This window comes from Narcine bancroftii, chromosome 1, assembly GCF_036971445.1.
Source record: "Narcine bancroftii isolate sNarBan1 chromosome 1, sNarBan1.hap1, whole genome shotgun sequence".
NCBI classification, from domain to species: Eukaryota; Metazoa; Chordata; class Chondrichthyes; order Torpediniformes; family Narcinidae; genus Narcine; species Narcine bancroftii.
The window spans coordinates 338,336,941-338,354,471 of record NC_091469.1 but is presented as its reverse complement, the minus strand read 5'-3'; the positions used below and the strand labels follow the sequence as shown (position 1 = coordinate 338,354,471).

The following is a 17,531-nucleotide window of genomic DNA, read 5'->3' as shown; positions in this document are numbered from 1 at the left end:
AATGTGGAGAGTGAAGACGGAAGACACAGCGCTCCCATGGGGTCCAACCACTCAGTCTGACTGCTGTCAGCTCAGCACAGGCTTTGAACAGCCCTTTAAAGGAGCCAACAGTAGTTTTATTTAAAATCCCATGACTGCGGGGTCTGCGCCCTAGATGGCCTATCACTGGGAGCAGCCTCGAGGGGTTACAGACTCCAAGGAAGCAGAGGACTGGTGTAGGGCACCAGAAAACAGGGAGACCATCCCTGTCTGGTAAGAAAAAGCAGAGGAGACAATCCATAAGACCACTGAGGAGCTCTGCGGTTGGAGGAATCGCACAGGCTATGGACTGCTGGTGACCCGAGGTGAGGAACCGACAAGAGGCTGTGGGCTGCTGGAGACTGCAGTCAAGGGACTCGCACCAGGCTGTGGACTCGCTTGAAAATGGTATCAGGCACCTTCAGAAAAAAAATTAAACCCATTTCATATAGTAATTATCTGGTAAAGCTCTGAACTGCTTCCTATACATTAACACTATGGCCTCATCAATGCTCCATATAAATGTAGCATAATTTTGCCACTTTTGTAATCCATTTTCTTAGCACTAAAAAAAAATGCATTTCAGCAGGCTTTCTAATTACCTCCCCACTGACCTTTAATGAATCATGTATGAAGATATCCAAATCCCTCTATACCTCAAAGCTTGCTATTGACATCAATGTCAGATCCTGAAAAGTGGATAAACTAAAAAATATGTTGCAACACTCTGAGCACAAAGCTAATTAGTAAATAAGATGATGTAAATGAGAACACAGAACAGAGTTTGATGACCCTCTCTTTATGGATTCTATGTCCTATCCAGTTGCAAAGCTGACAGCAAATTATGGACAGGACTTTCAGTGCATGTAGCCCAGATCAAAAATGACCCGAATACCAAGAACTATTGGAATCTACTTCTCTCTTCATTCATAACAAATAAAAAAAACAGAGGAAACTTGAGCTGTGTAGCGACGCATGACCTGTGTTGTGCAGATTCTTCCCGAGAGCAGATAGTGAGTGAAAATGAATCCTGACTAGTGACTTCTAGATACAAAATATAGGATCAGATTTTAAACTTAATTTAGGGACACAGCACGGTAACACACCCTTCCAGCTCATGAGGCCTGTGCTGTCAAAATACACCCACATTCCCAATTAACCCCTTACGTCTTTGGGACATGGGAGGAAACCAGAGCACCCAGAGTAAACCCACGTGGACACAAGGAGAATGTACAGACTCCTCAGAATCAGCAACAGATTCCAACCTGGGCCACTGGTGTTGCACTTGACACTGTACTTACCATGCTACCTTTTTTTTGGCTGGGGAGGGGAAGGGAAGAATTGTTTTGGTAAGTCAGCAATTCTCTTTCCATTTAAAATGTAACATTTTGTAACTTCCTTAAAAGGACACTGCTAATTGATAGGAACAGTTTGACCTATGAACAAGTTTGACAACCTTCGCTTCCATCTTAGTTTATATGCTGCTGCTCTCCTGCACATGACAAAACCTTTAAACATGGCCCCAACTTCTTTTGACAGAACAGATGCATTTAATGCTACCATAATATTTCAAGAGTTTAATTCTCTCAGCAATCACGCCTGAAGATTATGCTTCTGATGTGATTAAGTTTAGTAATGAGTTCTGTTATTTTGCAAAAACTCTAAATGGACTTTATAGATCACTTCTCATAGTGCAATGCTTAAGAGACTTCAACAGATGCTTACTGAATAAAAAGAGGCTCCAAGGGTGATCTGTTGATGATATATGACAAAATTCAAAACTCCCCTGTATCTAATCCCTCTAGTCCTGGTGCAGAAAGTGAAACCTTGAGCATTACAAGACTCACCCCTTTTCTGATCCACAGTGGTGGCAGCCTGGATGAAGAGTGGTGCATTTGATTCTGTGTACTCCACAAATACCAGCAGCAACTTCAGGGCTGTCTTCACCACCAGACGGAACTGCACAACAAAGAGCACAAAATGTCAGTCCAAACTTGATGGGAGAAATGACGACAATTCACATCAGAAATTATGTTGGCAAAGCTGTTCCACTCAAGGAGAGGCTAGTTTGCCAAGAGAAGTTGGCAAAATCAGATAAGCAGGCAGTATGGGGGTGATCAAGAGTAGGGACAATTTTATTCTAAAGTACAACTTCAAATTCATAAATTAAGCAAATGCAAACGTTCCTTCCCTTTTCTCCAAGCACATCAGTGTTCTAAATGTTGAAGCTATTAAGAGTCTTTCTTTACCAAGAGGACAGATTATCTGCATTGATGTTGGATTAAATGGAGTGATATGGATATTGGATTATATACAGAGGAGAGGACTTAATGAATGTGCTCCACTTCCTGGTGAGATTGAAAATCTCCAAACAGGATCATTTGAAATCTATTGTACCACCACAAATAGAACTACGATCTACATTTCAATAATCTGCTATACAACCAATTGGAAGTCCCATTAGTTTGCTGTATTGTTCACCTGAAATGTATGCCATACTTCCTTCTGATCTGATGGGGGTCTCTTCCAACTCACTGCGGCCCCCTATCCCCTACTTCCCTCCACTGACCAGGGTCTTTCTTCCTGCACTCCCTTTAAACTTGATGTGCTGCACATTTTATTGTAATACTACATAATATCTTTAAAAAATTGAATTATAAACATGTTGGGGCAATAATCCCATCCATTAGTCATGAAAATGAGTTTTACTATCCTGGCACTCCATGTCAGTTCTGATTGGACATAATTGGACATTTAGGTTTATACATCCCCTGAGATATAGATACACATTACGAGTCTCCACAGAAATTATGGAGTCAGTTTGTCATTCGTATTTAACCATTGTTGCATTTTTCATTTGGAAGCAGCAATCAAAGCTACATTATATCATTTGTGCTCTATGTTGATGAGCAGTGCAACCTCTTCAGACAAAGGTAGGCTTCAATTTGCATTATTTCTTAATAAGTATCCTAATTCTCAACAGAAGAGCTGCAAAAAAAGTAATTGTGGACTTAGTTTCGTTTTCTGTTCTTCACGGTATATTGAGCGCTCGATGAAGTAGTAGTTCCTGTAAATTAAGACAGTGCATCTAAAACAAAATCCTCCAACAATTTAGGCAGGGTCTGGCTCTTTCATCCCCCACCCCCACCAAAATACTTCGTCAAGGATTTGTCACCATCTCTTCTACTAGTGTTTCTAAAATGATCAACAGCTAGAGCCAAGGCTGGGCCCTGTAGAGAAAAGCTTCTGTACAACTTTCATCAAATGTTTTTCTTTGTTGACCTCCATTCCATTTTCATCACGTTCCACATCTTTACCACTGTTCACTTTACAGATTGATGAAGATCATTCAGGGAAGCATTGTATTTACCCAAAGTATAAATAATGGTTCAAGCAAGAATCCAAATTGCATACCTCGAATGGAGAATTCAACAATTTCAAGCCCAGTGCACACGTTAACAGGCTTGGAAAATGTGCTCCCTATTCATTAGGAATCACTTGCTGACAGGAACTTTTAACAAAGAATGGCACTTGCAGGAAAAACAAACATTCCTTTATCCCACTGATCTCATCAAGAGGGGAACCATGGCTAAGAAGTGTGACTATGTATTTCCCCAAGTAATCAAAGCTATTAATGTAACTGGAGTTGCACACATTCTTATTGTCAAGTTTCCTTGGGGATATTGTGCACTGAGCATTAAATGGGTCGAGTCGACACAAGCCTAGTAATCTGACCAGAGCGTATATGTGTTTTGACCTCTGCCATGTTAATATACCTGCAGAGAGGAGAAAAAAATGAAGCCTCAAAAAGCAACACACATACTTTTTTCTTGTGCTGTGCAGGATATGAAATGTGGCCAAGTTACCTCAAAACATGGATCCTGAAATTCATGACTGGGACTATTTTAACATTTCAAGATCTTCATCTCTTTGCCTGTGATGAGTGGGTTGCAACAGCAGATGGCAATCACTTACAGATTGTGTCCGATCAATATACATTGGCCGAGTATGTATGGGAGTAATACTTGGATCCTTCCTAGTTTATCACCATCTCCCTTCAGATCCTCATTTTAGTGTATTGTAAGGCACAGTTGTAGGAAAACTTAAAAGTTAAAAAAAAGTAAACATTAACAACAATTTCCACATTCCCATGGATCCACACACAGGTGACTACTAACCTGTGTGAGTACACTGATGTGCTCATAGGTGTGAACTTTTGGTGTGAACTTCCCTTCATCAAATAAACAGTCACTAATCCTACCTTACATTAAGTGTGTGAAGGGATAAGAATGGAAAGATCAACAAAATAAGTTGCTTTATTACGGTTGAATGGAAAAAAATGGAAAAATTATGATATTACCAAAAGAACAAGACAATAAAGATTGAAACATATAACGATGAAGACAGCAATGTTATTTAGACAACAGATTTCCATTGACACTCTATGCATCTTTATTTCAATGTGCATCTTTGAGCACAGCATCGGAAAGTGCTGGGGATAAAAGATGGGAAAGACCCTTGTATTTCCGGTCACCGTTTGAAGTAGTGCAACACCCTTGGCCTGGAGAACTATACCATGCATTTCTTTTTTTTTTTACATTTTTTATTTTTTACACAATAAACCATATTGACCAAAATACATACACACATTTTTCTCTTGAATATATAGTGTCATTTTCTCCCTCTTTTCTCCCCTCCCTTCCCTCCCTCTCCCCCTTCCCATTTATTCAAAGTTCAATCTATAAGATACATTAAATCCGTTAAACAATGTTGTCACTTAATAAAATAAACAAGAAATTTTTATCTTTTACTTTTATATACTGAGTCAGTTCATTTTGTTGTCTTCTCCTTCTATCATTTTAGGTGGTGGAGGTTCTTGGTAGGATTTCTCTATTATATTTCATGTATGGTTCTCATATTTGTTCAAATATTGTGATGTTATTTCTTAAATTATATGTTATTTTTTCTAATTGAATACATTTATTTATTTCTATGTACCATTGTTGTATTCTCAAGTTGTCTTCTAATTTCCCAGTTGACATAATACATTTTTTTGCTACAGCTGGGGCTATCATAATAAATCTTTTCTGTGCTCCATCCAAATCGAGTCCAAATTCTTTATTTCTTCTATTACTTAGAAGGAAGATCTCTGGGTTTTTTGGTATATTGCTTTTTGTGATTTTATTTAATATCTGGTTTAGATCTTCCCCAAATTTTTCCACTTTCTCACATGTCCAAGTTTGTTCCTGTTTCCTTTTTACAGCGAAAACATCTGTCTGATACTGTTGGGTCCCATTTATTTAACTTTTGGGGTGTGATGTATAGCCTGTGTAACCAATTATATTGTATCATGCGTAACCTCGTGTTTATTGTATTTCTCATGGTTCCGGAGCATAGCTTTTCCCATGTTTCATTCTTTATCTTTATGTTTAGATCTTGTTCCCATTTTTGTTTAGGTTTACAGTTTGTTTCCTCTTTCTCCTTTTCTTGCAGTTTGATGTACATGTTTGTTATAAATTTTTAAATTATCATTGTGTCTGTAATCACATATTCAAAATTGCTTCCTTCTGGTAACCTCAGACTGTTTCCCAATTTGTCCTTCAAGTAGGTTTTCAGTTGGTGGTATGCAAACCTTGTATCGTGAGTTATATTATATTTGTCCTTCATTTGTTCAAAAGATAATAATTTATTTCCCAAAAAACAATTTTCTATTCCTTTGATTCCTTTTCTCTCCCATTCTAAGAAGGAAAGGTTATTTATTGTGAAAAGGATTAGTTGATTTTGTGTCAATATTAATTTTGGTAGTTGATAATTTATTTTATTCCTTTCTATGTGAATCTTCTTCCAAATGTTGAGCAGATGGTGTAATACTGGTGAATTCCTATGTTGCACCAATTTTTCATCCCACTTGTATAGTATGTGCTCAGGTATCTTCTCCCCTATTTTATTTAGCTCTAATCTAGTCCAATCTGGTTTTTCCCTTGTTTGATAAAAATCTGATAGGTATATTAATTGTGCTGCTCTATAATAATTCTTAAAGTTTGGTAGTTGTAAGCCTCCTTGTTTGTACCATTCCGTTAATTTATCTAGTGCTATCCTCGGTTTCCCCCCTTTCCATAAGAATTTCCTTCTTATTTTCTTTAGCTCCTTGAAGAATTTCTCTGTTAGGTGAATTGGTAATGATTGAAATAGATATTGTATCCTTGGGAAGATGTTCATTTTAATACAGTTTATCCTTCCTATCAGTGTTAGTGGTAAGTCTTTCCAGTGCTCTAAGTCGTCTTGTAATTTTTTCATTAATGGCTGATAATTTAGTTTATATAGATGGCCGAGATTATTATTTAGTTGTATAACTAGGTATCGAATTGCTTGTGTTTGCCATCTAAATGGCGATTCTTCCTTAAACTTTGTGAAATCCGCATTATTCATTGGCATTGCCTCACTTTTATTTGCGTTGATCTTGTACCCCAATACTTCTCCATATTCCTTCAATTTCTTATGTAATTCTTTTATTGATATTTCTGGTTCTGTTAAGTATATTATAACGTCATCTGCAAATAGACTGATTTTATATTCCTTCTCTTTTATTTTTATCCCTCGTATTTTATTTTGTGTTCTTATCAGTTCTGCTAGTGGTTCTATAGCTAACGCGAACAATAAGGGTGATAGTGGACATCCCTGCCTTGTTGATCTGGTTAATTTAAATTGGTTTGATATATATCCATTTACTGTCACTTTCGCCAATCGTCCCTTATATAATGCTTTAATCCAATTAATATATTTCTCTGGTAGGTTGAATTTTTGTAGTACTTTGAATAAATAATTCCATTCTACTCTGTCAAAGGCTTTCTCTGCGTCTAAAGCAATCTGTTGGAGATTTGTTTCCATGTACTGCATGGATTAAGTTAATGAATTTACAGATATTGTCCGTTGTTCATCTTTTTTTAATAAATCTAGTTTTGTCTAGTTTTACTATTTTTGGAACACAGTCGGCCAATCTGTTTGCTAATAGTTTAGCTATTATCTTATAATCTGTGTTAAGTAGAGATATTGGTCTATACGATGCTGGTGTTAGTGGATCTTTCCCCGTCTTTGGTATTACTGTAATTATTGCTGTTTTGCATGAATCTGGTATGTTTTGTGTTTTTTCAGTTTGGTTCATTACTTCCAGGAGAGGAGGAATTAATAAGCCTTTGAATGTTTTATAGTATTTTATTGGGAGTCCATCCTCTCCTGGTATTTTATTGTTCGGTAGTTTTTTTAATATCTCCTGTATTTCTTTTATTTCAAATGGTTTTATTAATTTATTTTGCTCCTCTGTTTGTAATTTCGGTAGTTCAATTTTAGTTAGAAATTCATCTATTTTGTCTTCTTTCCCTTCGTTTTCAGTTTGATATAATTGTTTGTAGAATTCCCTGAAATTTTCGTTAATCTCCGTTGGGTTATATGTAATTTGTTTGTCCTTTTTCCTTGATGCCAATACCGTTCTTTTAGTTTGTTCTGTCTTAAGCTGCCACGCTAGTATTTTGTGCGTTTTACCTCCTAGCTCATAATATTTTTGTTTTGTCTTCATTTTGTTCTTCTCCACCTTATATGTTTGTAGTGTTTCATATTTTATTTTCTTGTCTGTCAATTCTCTTCTTATAGTTGTATCTTCCTTTATTGCTAATTATTTTTCTGTATTTGTTATTTCCCCTTCCAACTGTTCTATTTCTCTATTGTAGTCCTTCTTCATCTTAGTTACATAACTTATGATCCGTCCTCTGATGAATGCTTTCATTTAAATTCATTTTTCACTGATTCCATATTTATTTCAAAGTACATTTTAATTTGTTGCTCAATGAATTCTCTAAAATCCTCTCTTTGAAGTAGCTTGGAGTTTAATCTCCATCTATACATTCTTGGTGGGATGTCCTCTAGCTCTATTGCCAATAACAGGGGTGAGTGATCTGATAACAATCTAGCTTTATATTCCGTTTTCTTAACTCTTCCTTGAATGTGGGCTGATAACAGGAATAGGTCTATCCTTGAGTATGTTTTATGTCTTCTCGAATAATATGAATATTCCTTTTCCTTTGGCTGTTGTTTCCTCCATATATCCAAAAGTTGCATTTCCTGCATCAATTTAATTATAAATTTGATTACTTGTTCTTTCTGTTAGTCTTTTTTCCAATTTTATCCATGTTTGAGTCCAACTTAAGGTTAAAATCCCCTCCTATTAGTATATTTCCTTGCGTATCTGCAATCTTCAAAAAGATATCTTGCATAAATTTTTGATCTTTTTCATTAGGTGCGTATACATTGACTAAATTCCAAAATTCTGAATATATCTGACATTTTATCATTACATACCTCCCTGCTGGATCTTTTATTTCCTCTTCTATTTTGATTGGTACATTTTTACTGATGAATATAGCTACTCCTCTGGCTTTTGAATTATATGATGCTGCTGTTACATGTCTTATCCAATCTATCTTTAATTTCTTGAGTTCCACTTCAGTTAAATGTGTTTCTTGCACGAACGCTATATCAATTTTTTCTTTCTTCAGTAAATTTAACAGCTTCTTCCTTTTGATTTGGTTATGTATTCCATTAATATTTAAAGTCATATAGTTCAACATGGCCATTTCCTTTTTGGCTTGGCTTCGCAGACAAAGATTTATGGAGGGGTAATGTCCACGTCAGCTGCAAGTTCGTTTGTGGCTGACAAGTCCTATGCGGGACAGGCAGACACGGTTGCAGTGGTTGCAAGAGAAAATTGGTTGGTTGGGGTTGGGTGTTGGGTTTTTCTTCCTTTGTCTTTTGTCAGTGAGGTGGGCTCTGCGGTCTTCTTCAAAAGAGGTTGCTGCCTGCCGAACTGTGAGGTGTCAAGATGCACGGTTTGAGGCGATATCAGCCCACTGGCGGAGGTCAATGTGGCAGGGACCAAGGGATTTCTTTAGGAAGTCCTTGTACCTCTTCTTTGGTGCACCTCTGTCTCGGTGGCCAGTGGAGAGTTCGCCATATAACACGATCTTGGGAAGGTGATGGTCCTCCATTCTGGAGACGTGACCTACCCAGCGCAGTTGGGTCTTCAGCAGCATGGATTCAATGCTGTCCGCCTCTGCCATCTCGAGTACTTCGATGTTGGTGATGAAGTCGCTCCAATGAATGTTGAGGATGGAGCTGAGACAACGCTGGTGGAAGCATTCTAGGAGCCATAGGTGATGCCAGTAGAGGAACCATGATTCGGAGTCGAACAGGAGTGTGGGTATGACAACGGCTCTGTATACGCTAATCTTTGTGAGGTTTTTCAGTTGGTTGTTTTTCCAGACTCTTTTGTGTAGTCTTCCAAAGGCGCTATTTGCCTTGGCGAGTCTGTTGTCTACCTCGTTGTCGATCCTTGCATCCGATGAAATGGTGCAGCTGAGATAGGTAAACTGGTTGACCATTTTGAGTTTTGTGTGCCCGATGGAGATGTGGGGGGGCTAGTAGTCATGGTGGGGAGCTGGCTGATGGAGGACATCAGTTTTCTTCAGGCTGACTTCCAGGCCAAACATTTTGGCAGTTTCCACAAAACAGGACATCAAGCGCTGAACAGCTGGCTCAGAATGGGCAACTAAAGCGGCATCGTCTGCAAAGAGTAGTTCACGGACGATTTGCTGTTGTGTCTTGGTGTGAGCTTGCAGGCGCCTCAGATTGAAGAGACTGCCATCCGTGCGGTACCGGATGTAAACAGCATCTTCATTGTTGAGGTCTTTCGTGGCTTGTTTCAGCATCATGCTGAAGAAGATTGAAAAGAGTGTTGGTGCGAGAACGCAGCCTTGCTTCACGCCATTGTTAATGGAGAAGGGTTCAGAGAACTCATTGCTGTATCTGACCTGACCTTGTTGGTTTTCGTGCAGTTGGATAACCATGTTGAGGAACTTTGGGGGGCATCCGAGGCACTCTAGTATTTGCCAAAACCCTTTCCTACTCACGGTGTCGAAGGCTTTGGTGAGGTCCACAAAGGTGATGTAGAGTTTTTTGTTTTGTTCTCTGCACTTTTCTTGCAGCTGTCTGAGGGCAAAGACCATGTCAGTAGTTCCTCTGTTTGCGCGAAAGCCGCACTGTGATTCTGGGAGAACATTTTCGGCGACACTAGGTATTATTCTATTTAGGAGAATCCTAGCGAATATTTTGCCTGCAATGGAGAGCAGCGTGATTCCCCTGTAGTTTAAGCAGTCTGATTTCTCGCTTTTGTTTTTGTACAGGTTGATGATGATGGCATCACGAAGGTCCTGAGGCAGCTTTCCTTGGTCCCAGCAGAGCTTGAAGATCTCATGCAGTTTGGCATGCAGAATTTTGCCGCCAGCCTTCCAGACCTCTGGGGGGATTCCATCCATACCTGCTGCTTTGCCACTTTTCAGTTGTTCAATTGCCTTATACGTTTCTTCCCGGGTGAGGACCTCATCCAGCTCTAGCCTTAAGGGCTTTTGAGGGAGCTGGAGCAGGGCGGATTCTTGGACTGAGCGGTTGGCACTGAAAAGAGAGTGGAAGTGTTCTGACCATCGGTTGAGGATGGAGATCTTGTCGCTGAGGAGGACTTTGCCGTCTGAGCTGTGCAGCGGGATTTGGACTTAGGGTGAGGGGCCATACACAGCCTTTAGAGCCTTGTAAAAACCCCTGAAGTCATCAATGTCCGTGCTGAGCTGGGTTCGTTTGGCGAGGCTAGTCCACCACTCATTTTGGATCTCCCGGAGTTTGCCCTGAAGATGGCTGCATGCGCGACGGAAGGCTCGTTTCTTCTCTGGCCAGGACGGATTTGCAAGGTGAGCCTGGTGGGCAGCTCGCTCTTTGCCAGCAGCTCCTGGATTTCCTGGTTGTTTGCGTCGAACTAGTCCTTGTTTTTCCTGGAGGAGAAGCCCAGTATCTCTTCAGTGGACTGGAGTATGGCAGTCTTCAGCTGATCACAGAGGGTTTCAGGGGACGAGTCCATGAGGTAGATTGCATCCTCGTGCTTTGCTTTGAGGTTTGCCTGGAAGTTTCCTCTCACTTCGTCTGACTGCAAGTTTCCAACATTGAACCTCTTTCTGGGGGCTTTACTGTTCCTGGACTTTGGCTTGAAGTGAAGGTTGAGCTTGCAGCGAACAAGCCGGTGGTCAGTGTGGCATTCCGCGCTGGTCATGACCCTGGTGTGGAGCACATCTCGTTTGTCTCTTTCTCGCACCAGGACGTAGTCCAGGACGTGCCAGAGTTTGGATCGGGGATGCATCCAGGGATGCTCCTTTGCGCAGGCCCGAGGACATGTCCACGTCCTCCCCCTCCACATCCTCCCCCTCAAAAGATGCTCACAAACTCAAGCTAGCATGCTGGAACATCAGAACCATGCTAGACAAGGCTGACAGCCACCGACCTCAACGTCGGTCTGCCCTCATCGCACATGAACTCCTCAGACTTGACATCGACATAGCCGCTCTCAGTGAAGTCCGCCTTGCAGATGTAGGCAGCCTCCAAGAACGCGGCGTGGGCTACCCACTCTAATGGTCTGGCAAGCCTATGGATGAACGACGCTTATCTGGTGTAGGCCTCATGGTCATGAACTCCATTGCCTCCAAACTCGAAAACCTCCCAACAGGCCACTCGGACCGGATCATGTCCATGCGACTCCCCTTTCTAAGCAAGTGTCGCATCACCCTCATCAGTGTCTATGCTCCAACCCTCCAGGTGGAACCAGCAGAAAAGGACAAGTTCTACACTCATCTGCACAACCTCATTCAACGCACCCCTACAGCCGACAAGGTTGTCATCCTTGGCGACTTCAATGCTCGCGTCGGCAAAGACTCAGAAACCTGGCCAGGAATCCTGGGCAAGCATGGTGTCAGCAAGTGCAATGACAACGGGCGCCTCCTGTTGGAGCTCTACGCTGAACAGCGGCTTGTCATTACAAACATCCTTTTTCAGCAGAGGGAGAGCCTGAAGATGGCCATTTCATACTTTGTTTATCTTTCCTTTCCGTTTCCTCATCACCAGCTTCCCTTCTTATCCATTTCTGTTTTTTTTTAAACACATTGTAAGACATTTCTAAAACATAAAATATTTCCACTATTCCAATATCTAAAATTCCTTTAACCCCAATAGTCCCTCCCCTCTCTGAGTTGCCCTTTGTCCCTTGTCGGGCAACCAAATCTCCCCTCTTCATTTGGATTTGCAAGCCCGCTCACAAGCGTCAACTGATTTCGCAGTGACTGTTGTTCTTCCCCACCCAGCCCCCCCAGAAAAGATTTTAACCTTCATATAGAACAAAGCTCACTCTCTTAATTCCCTCCTTACTTCCTTTCTTCCCTTTCTTTCTCTTCTTAGTTCTGACTTCTACTTTATTCTTCTTCTTCATATATAGTTTGTTGTCATTTTTGTTCTTGTTATATCTCTTCATCTATCTGTCTGTTTTGTAGGTGTTCTGCAAATTTTCGTGCTTTTTCCGGATCCGAGAACAGTTTGCTTTGCTGCCCCTATACCATGCATTTCTCAAGGGATAAATGACTTTGCTCCTTAACTCCACGGCAAATAAATCCAATTCCCTCCCAGCAACAATTCTCCTGCTGGTATAAGGGAAACAGACCTCTGCCCACATCTCTAACAATCATCAGCGATTGAGCTCACTCTCACTACTTTTAAATTCTCATCCCTTGAAATGAATGCCTGTATTCCATTAGCTTTTCCAATTACCAGCACCCCATAACATTAGCTTTTTGCTTTATTTATGAAGAAACCACATCGTAGTTTTCTGCAACCTTCTGCAGTCTTTATTTATATAATTAGCCGTTTTCATTTTGTCCTTCAGTCTACTTGTTCTACTCATCAATATCTCGGCTGGTATCTTCCTCACAGCTTACCTTCCTCCCTATTTGTACCTGTACATTGCTTCAGGATTTGGTTGAAGTACTTCAATGATTTGGCTCAGTAACTTGCTCCCTCATCCCCTCCACGCACAAGTAATCTTGATCACCAAGGCCCTATACTCCCTGAGCTCTCCAAAACCTCAGCCCTCCACCTCAATGGATCCATGGTGATTGGTCTGCCTTATCCCACCCTGAATTCACAGTTTTTCATTTCCCCTTTCTCACTGTGGCTCCACAGTGGCTGGATGATGTATAAAATGTGCAACGGGATGAATGTGGGCCAGAATCAGTTTATAAAGTGTGAATGGAATAAATGTGGGCTAGTTCAAGTTTATAATGTGCAAGTGCGGGGTTTCAAAGGGAGCATTAATATTTTCATGCTGATTCTGCTCATTCTGAAGTCAGAACATTTTGTTGGTCTCAATTGAAATGATGCATGGAACTAAAGAATAAATATAGCTAACCAAGTTCAATAGTTCATTGTTTTACTTGCCTTGTCCTCCCTTTTTTTTAACCTCTGCTTGCCAATATTCAAGGCTTCATAATTTTAAATTCTCAGACTATTAATAAAAGACTCTAGCCTTTTGCATCAAAAGTAATTGCTGCTTCCATTTGGAATGGAGTAGTATTTCTTAAAAATTGCTGGTTTCACTTGGTTTATTGAATGCAAGTCTGGGCATTAATATTCAGTGGTAAAAGCTACAAGAATGGCCCTGAATAAAACTGTGATAGGGGAATTTGGCTCATTCGGCAATGAACTATGACCTGGGGTGCACCAATAGAATCTTACACTGGACAGACAAAAATGAACATGTGCATTAAAAAAACAATAGCAACAGAGTTTCTCGGGCATATCTCACAAAGGCCAATTTAAAATAAAACTTCTCATACTGAACTATAAAGTTTAGTGCGATAATGTGAACATTTTTCAAGTTAAAGCATTGCTGATCGAGGTTGAATATTTGGAAAATTATTTGGAGCAAACAATGGACCATATATTGTCCTCTTTTTCCAAAAGGGGAAATGTTTCCATTTCCCTGTGAGTCAGGTCATGACACAAATATGCCACATAGGCATCCATCTTCATTTCATTCAGGATATATTCAGCCATCCCTTGTCATTGGCTACATCAGTATTATACCCCTCATTAACATATTGGAGAGGCACGGTGGTCATTTTGGGAGCTTTTAGTCTGGAAAGTGAAAACACAATTTCTAGTGAGCAAGAATTCAGTGGCGATTATAGCTTGGGGGACTTTTGATCAGAGCTTTATGGGGCAATCCATAATATTTTAAATAATCAAGGATTTATGCATTTACCTTTATGAAGTGTTCCGGAGATTTAAGATTAATTATCTGAAGGCTTCATGGATATGATCTGGGAAGGCACAGTTGCGTTGCTGGTAAAGCTGCTGCCTCCGAACCACAGTGATCCAGCATCAATCCTGAAATCCGGCGCTCACTGTGGAATTCGCACATTGTTCCCATGATAACATGATTTTTCTATGTGCTCCACTATTCTGTCACAAGGCAGATGTGTGGGCTGGTAGGTTAAATGGCTATTGTAAATTGTCCCTGGTGTACGGGTGAGAATCTGGAGGGAAGGGGGTAGTTGGTGGGAATGTGGAGAGGATAAAGTGAGAGGAATAAAGCAAGGTGGTGCTTGATGGTTGCCAAAGACTCTGTGGGCTGAAGGACCTGTGTGGTCTATTTTGCTATGGCAGTTTATAATTTTCACTTTCAATTACTATTGGAGGATCTGTGGGGAATTATTGGGATGATCAAAGAGAAACAAAAATCGATTCTGCTTATTGTGGAAATGTGGAGAATCAACTTGCTTTCCCACTCCTATTTTGTAGCTTAGAATAGGGAACCTTTGGAGAGGTCACAGGTGAAGAGCTAGTAAACACTAACTGCCTAAGTTCACTATGAGACAAGGCCTAGTACAAAATCATCACCAGATCACATTCTGCCATTAGCACTGCACAAGACATTCATTACAATAAAATCTTCTTGCACCTTAAGAACTAAACAGTTTCACAAATGGATACCACATTGTTTCAAACAGTGATACATACCAGCAAATATGAACATTCTGGAATTGGTTAAGCATTGACCAACAGATAGAAGATGAAAAGAGTCAAGATATGAAATGTGTGTGTCAAGGTTTAAGTAGCTGAGCAAAATCTTTCAAGTCTGGATAACAATCACACACATTTTGTGTAACTCACATCCAGGCCAAAAGGCTGTAGCCCTCAAGCATGGTGTCATGCAGCTAGCAATGATATATGAACAAGACATTCTTTAGTTCTGAATCTTCCAATCTGGTGAGTGCGAATTCTCCCCACCCCCAGCCTACCTCCCACCTCACTGCTTGGAAACACCTGGGTCAACAGAAGAGATAGCCCTCGGCAAACTACTGCATGAAATGTATTACATGGATATACTGTCATCAATTTATCCCACATGAAGGTCATCTCAAAATACAACTATCACAATAAATCTCACCAAGGACTGAGTTAGAACACTGCAGAAAAGGCTAATAATGGATTTGCTTCCTACAATTAATACAACCTTCTCTTAAAAAGCCAGAAGAAACACAGTCAACGGGATTGCAGTCGACATACTTTGTCTTGTGTGCCTAAGGCAGTATAACATAATGTAAAAAAAATATGAAAAACATGCCCACCTCATCCCTTTCATTCTAATAAAATATTGCCCATGCTGGCCATAACCATCATAGCAAGGGCTCTGTTTTTCTGTGTTGTTTCCTTTGGGTCAATTTGGTATAGGTTTCTAAATATTTGAGGTAGTTACCCTAAAAAGCACAGTTTCTGTCTGGTTTGAATTGAGAATGGGAAATATTTAATGCATTTGATAATATGGAATGTGAAACCAGATATTTTTATTAATGTCAGATTAATATCGAAAATGAGGCATAAAAACACCACAATTAATCTTGGGGATTTTTCCTCCAGTGACGAATGAACACCACAAAGTTAGGTTTATTCCACGTGGAATGTCCACTCTCAGCCAAGATCTAATTATTGTGCATTTTATATTTACATTTTATTGATGTTTGGAAATAAAGTTAGAACTGGGCTGCTGCTTGGAACATAAATCTTTTCTGAAACTCCTCTTAAAGCATAGATTGCACAAAATGTGCATTACTGTTTTACTGTCCTCATGTGCTCATCAAACAAAGGAGCAAGTCATCAAATGGTCCATCAAGTTCCTTTAGCAGTTTCTGTGCTTTTGTTATGGTTCCTGTCTGGAACTTTCACTGACTATATTGGACTGCTAAGGATATAGCCAGAAATTAAAATGTACAGTTTAGAAAAATGGTCAAACGAATCTTAAATTGACTGAGTTGAGTTTAAACAAGGCCAAAAAAAAGCATTACAAGGAACCCAGCTAAAAATTTAACAGAAGCCTGCACCCAGACATTACAGGGCATTTCGGAGTAACCCAATCCACCAAGTTTCTGAAACTTGCAGCACAGCACAATCAATCTTGTCTAAAATTCTGCATGTTATGTCAGGGATTACAACATTTTCATTGTAAATTAGATCTTTGAATTAAAGTTCCTTCCAAATATAGTTACTACCAAAGCTCCCAAACATAATAATTAACAAACTGATCTTCACATCCACAGAAAAGTAGCAATTACAACATTGTCCATGCCCTGAAGAGACCTGGTTAGAACATGAAGATTACAGCACAGTACAGGCCCACCGGCCTATGATGTTGTGCTGACCTACATAAACCTACTTAACAATCTTCCCTACCTCATACACATAACTGTCTATTTTTCTTGCATCCATAATCCTTTTTTTTTTAAATGTTTCGATTGCACCAGTCTCCACCACCACTCCTATTACATTCCAGACACACTCTACTCATTGTTTTTAAAAAAAATCTAACCTTGACATCTTCCCTAAACTTTCCTCCCTTTACCTTAAACAGATGTCCTCTGATATGTCCTACTGTTCCCCTAGCTGTCCACCTGTGGTCAACCATGATTGGCTACTGCCAGGTGGACATGCCTCCCGAGACTGATCCTACCCATTGCCCCTTGCATGCTCCCCAGCCTTCCAGCCGTGATCAGTCAATGAGGTTGGTTGCTGCTCCAGTCTCAAGTCAATAAAAGCCCATCAGTTTCACAACCTCAGTCTTTGTGGTAATTGATGGTGCATCCATTTTATTGACTATACTTTTAAAGAAAATGGAGCAATACCTGAAACCAGAGAGAATCAATGAAGACCCTTGATCATCTGATGCCCTGAACATGTTTGAACTCTGGCTACGTTGTTTTGAGGACTTTCCTACACTTCTTGTCTCCAAGGCCTTAAGTGTCATATTGCATGATTTGGGTTACTGTTGTTGCCTATATTTGGTCAGGTCTTCAAGCAAGTTTCTGGCACAAGTGGGATAACATATATACCTGTTGGAGTTAAGAAGTAGCACACAAATGTGCTGGAAAAAAAATCTGACAAAGGGCCCAGGCCCTTTACTTTCAACAAAGATTTCAACTGACTAGTCCAAATGCTGATGACTCTGTACAGGGTTTAAATGGCCAGTTAAAGGAGCTGACGGTGTTTATGAGTAAAATCCTGCTACCACAATCTGTGCCCAAGATAGTGACACCTATGCT

The 17,531-nt window shown here is 40.1% G+C and overlaps 1 protein-coding gene across 8 annotated transcripts in view; it reads right to left on the bottom strand.

Moving 5' to 3' along the window:
- The window catches only part of fhod3b (formin homology 2 domain containing 3b), a 669,782-nt gene that overhangs the window by 201,325 nt on the left and 450,926 nt on the right, over positions 1-17,531 (bottom strand). For all 8 annotated transcript variants that reach the window (XM_069909515.1, XM_069909535.1, XM_069909544.1 and 5 more), the window contains exon 7: positions 1,866-1,977. In XM_069909515.1, the coding sequence (XP_069765616.1) occupies positions 1,866-1,977 (112 nt within the window). The remainder of the gene's footprint in view (positions 1-1,865; positions 1,978-17,531) is intronic.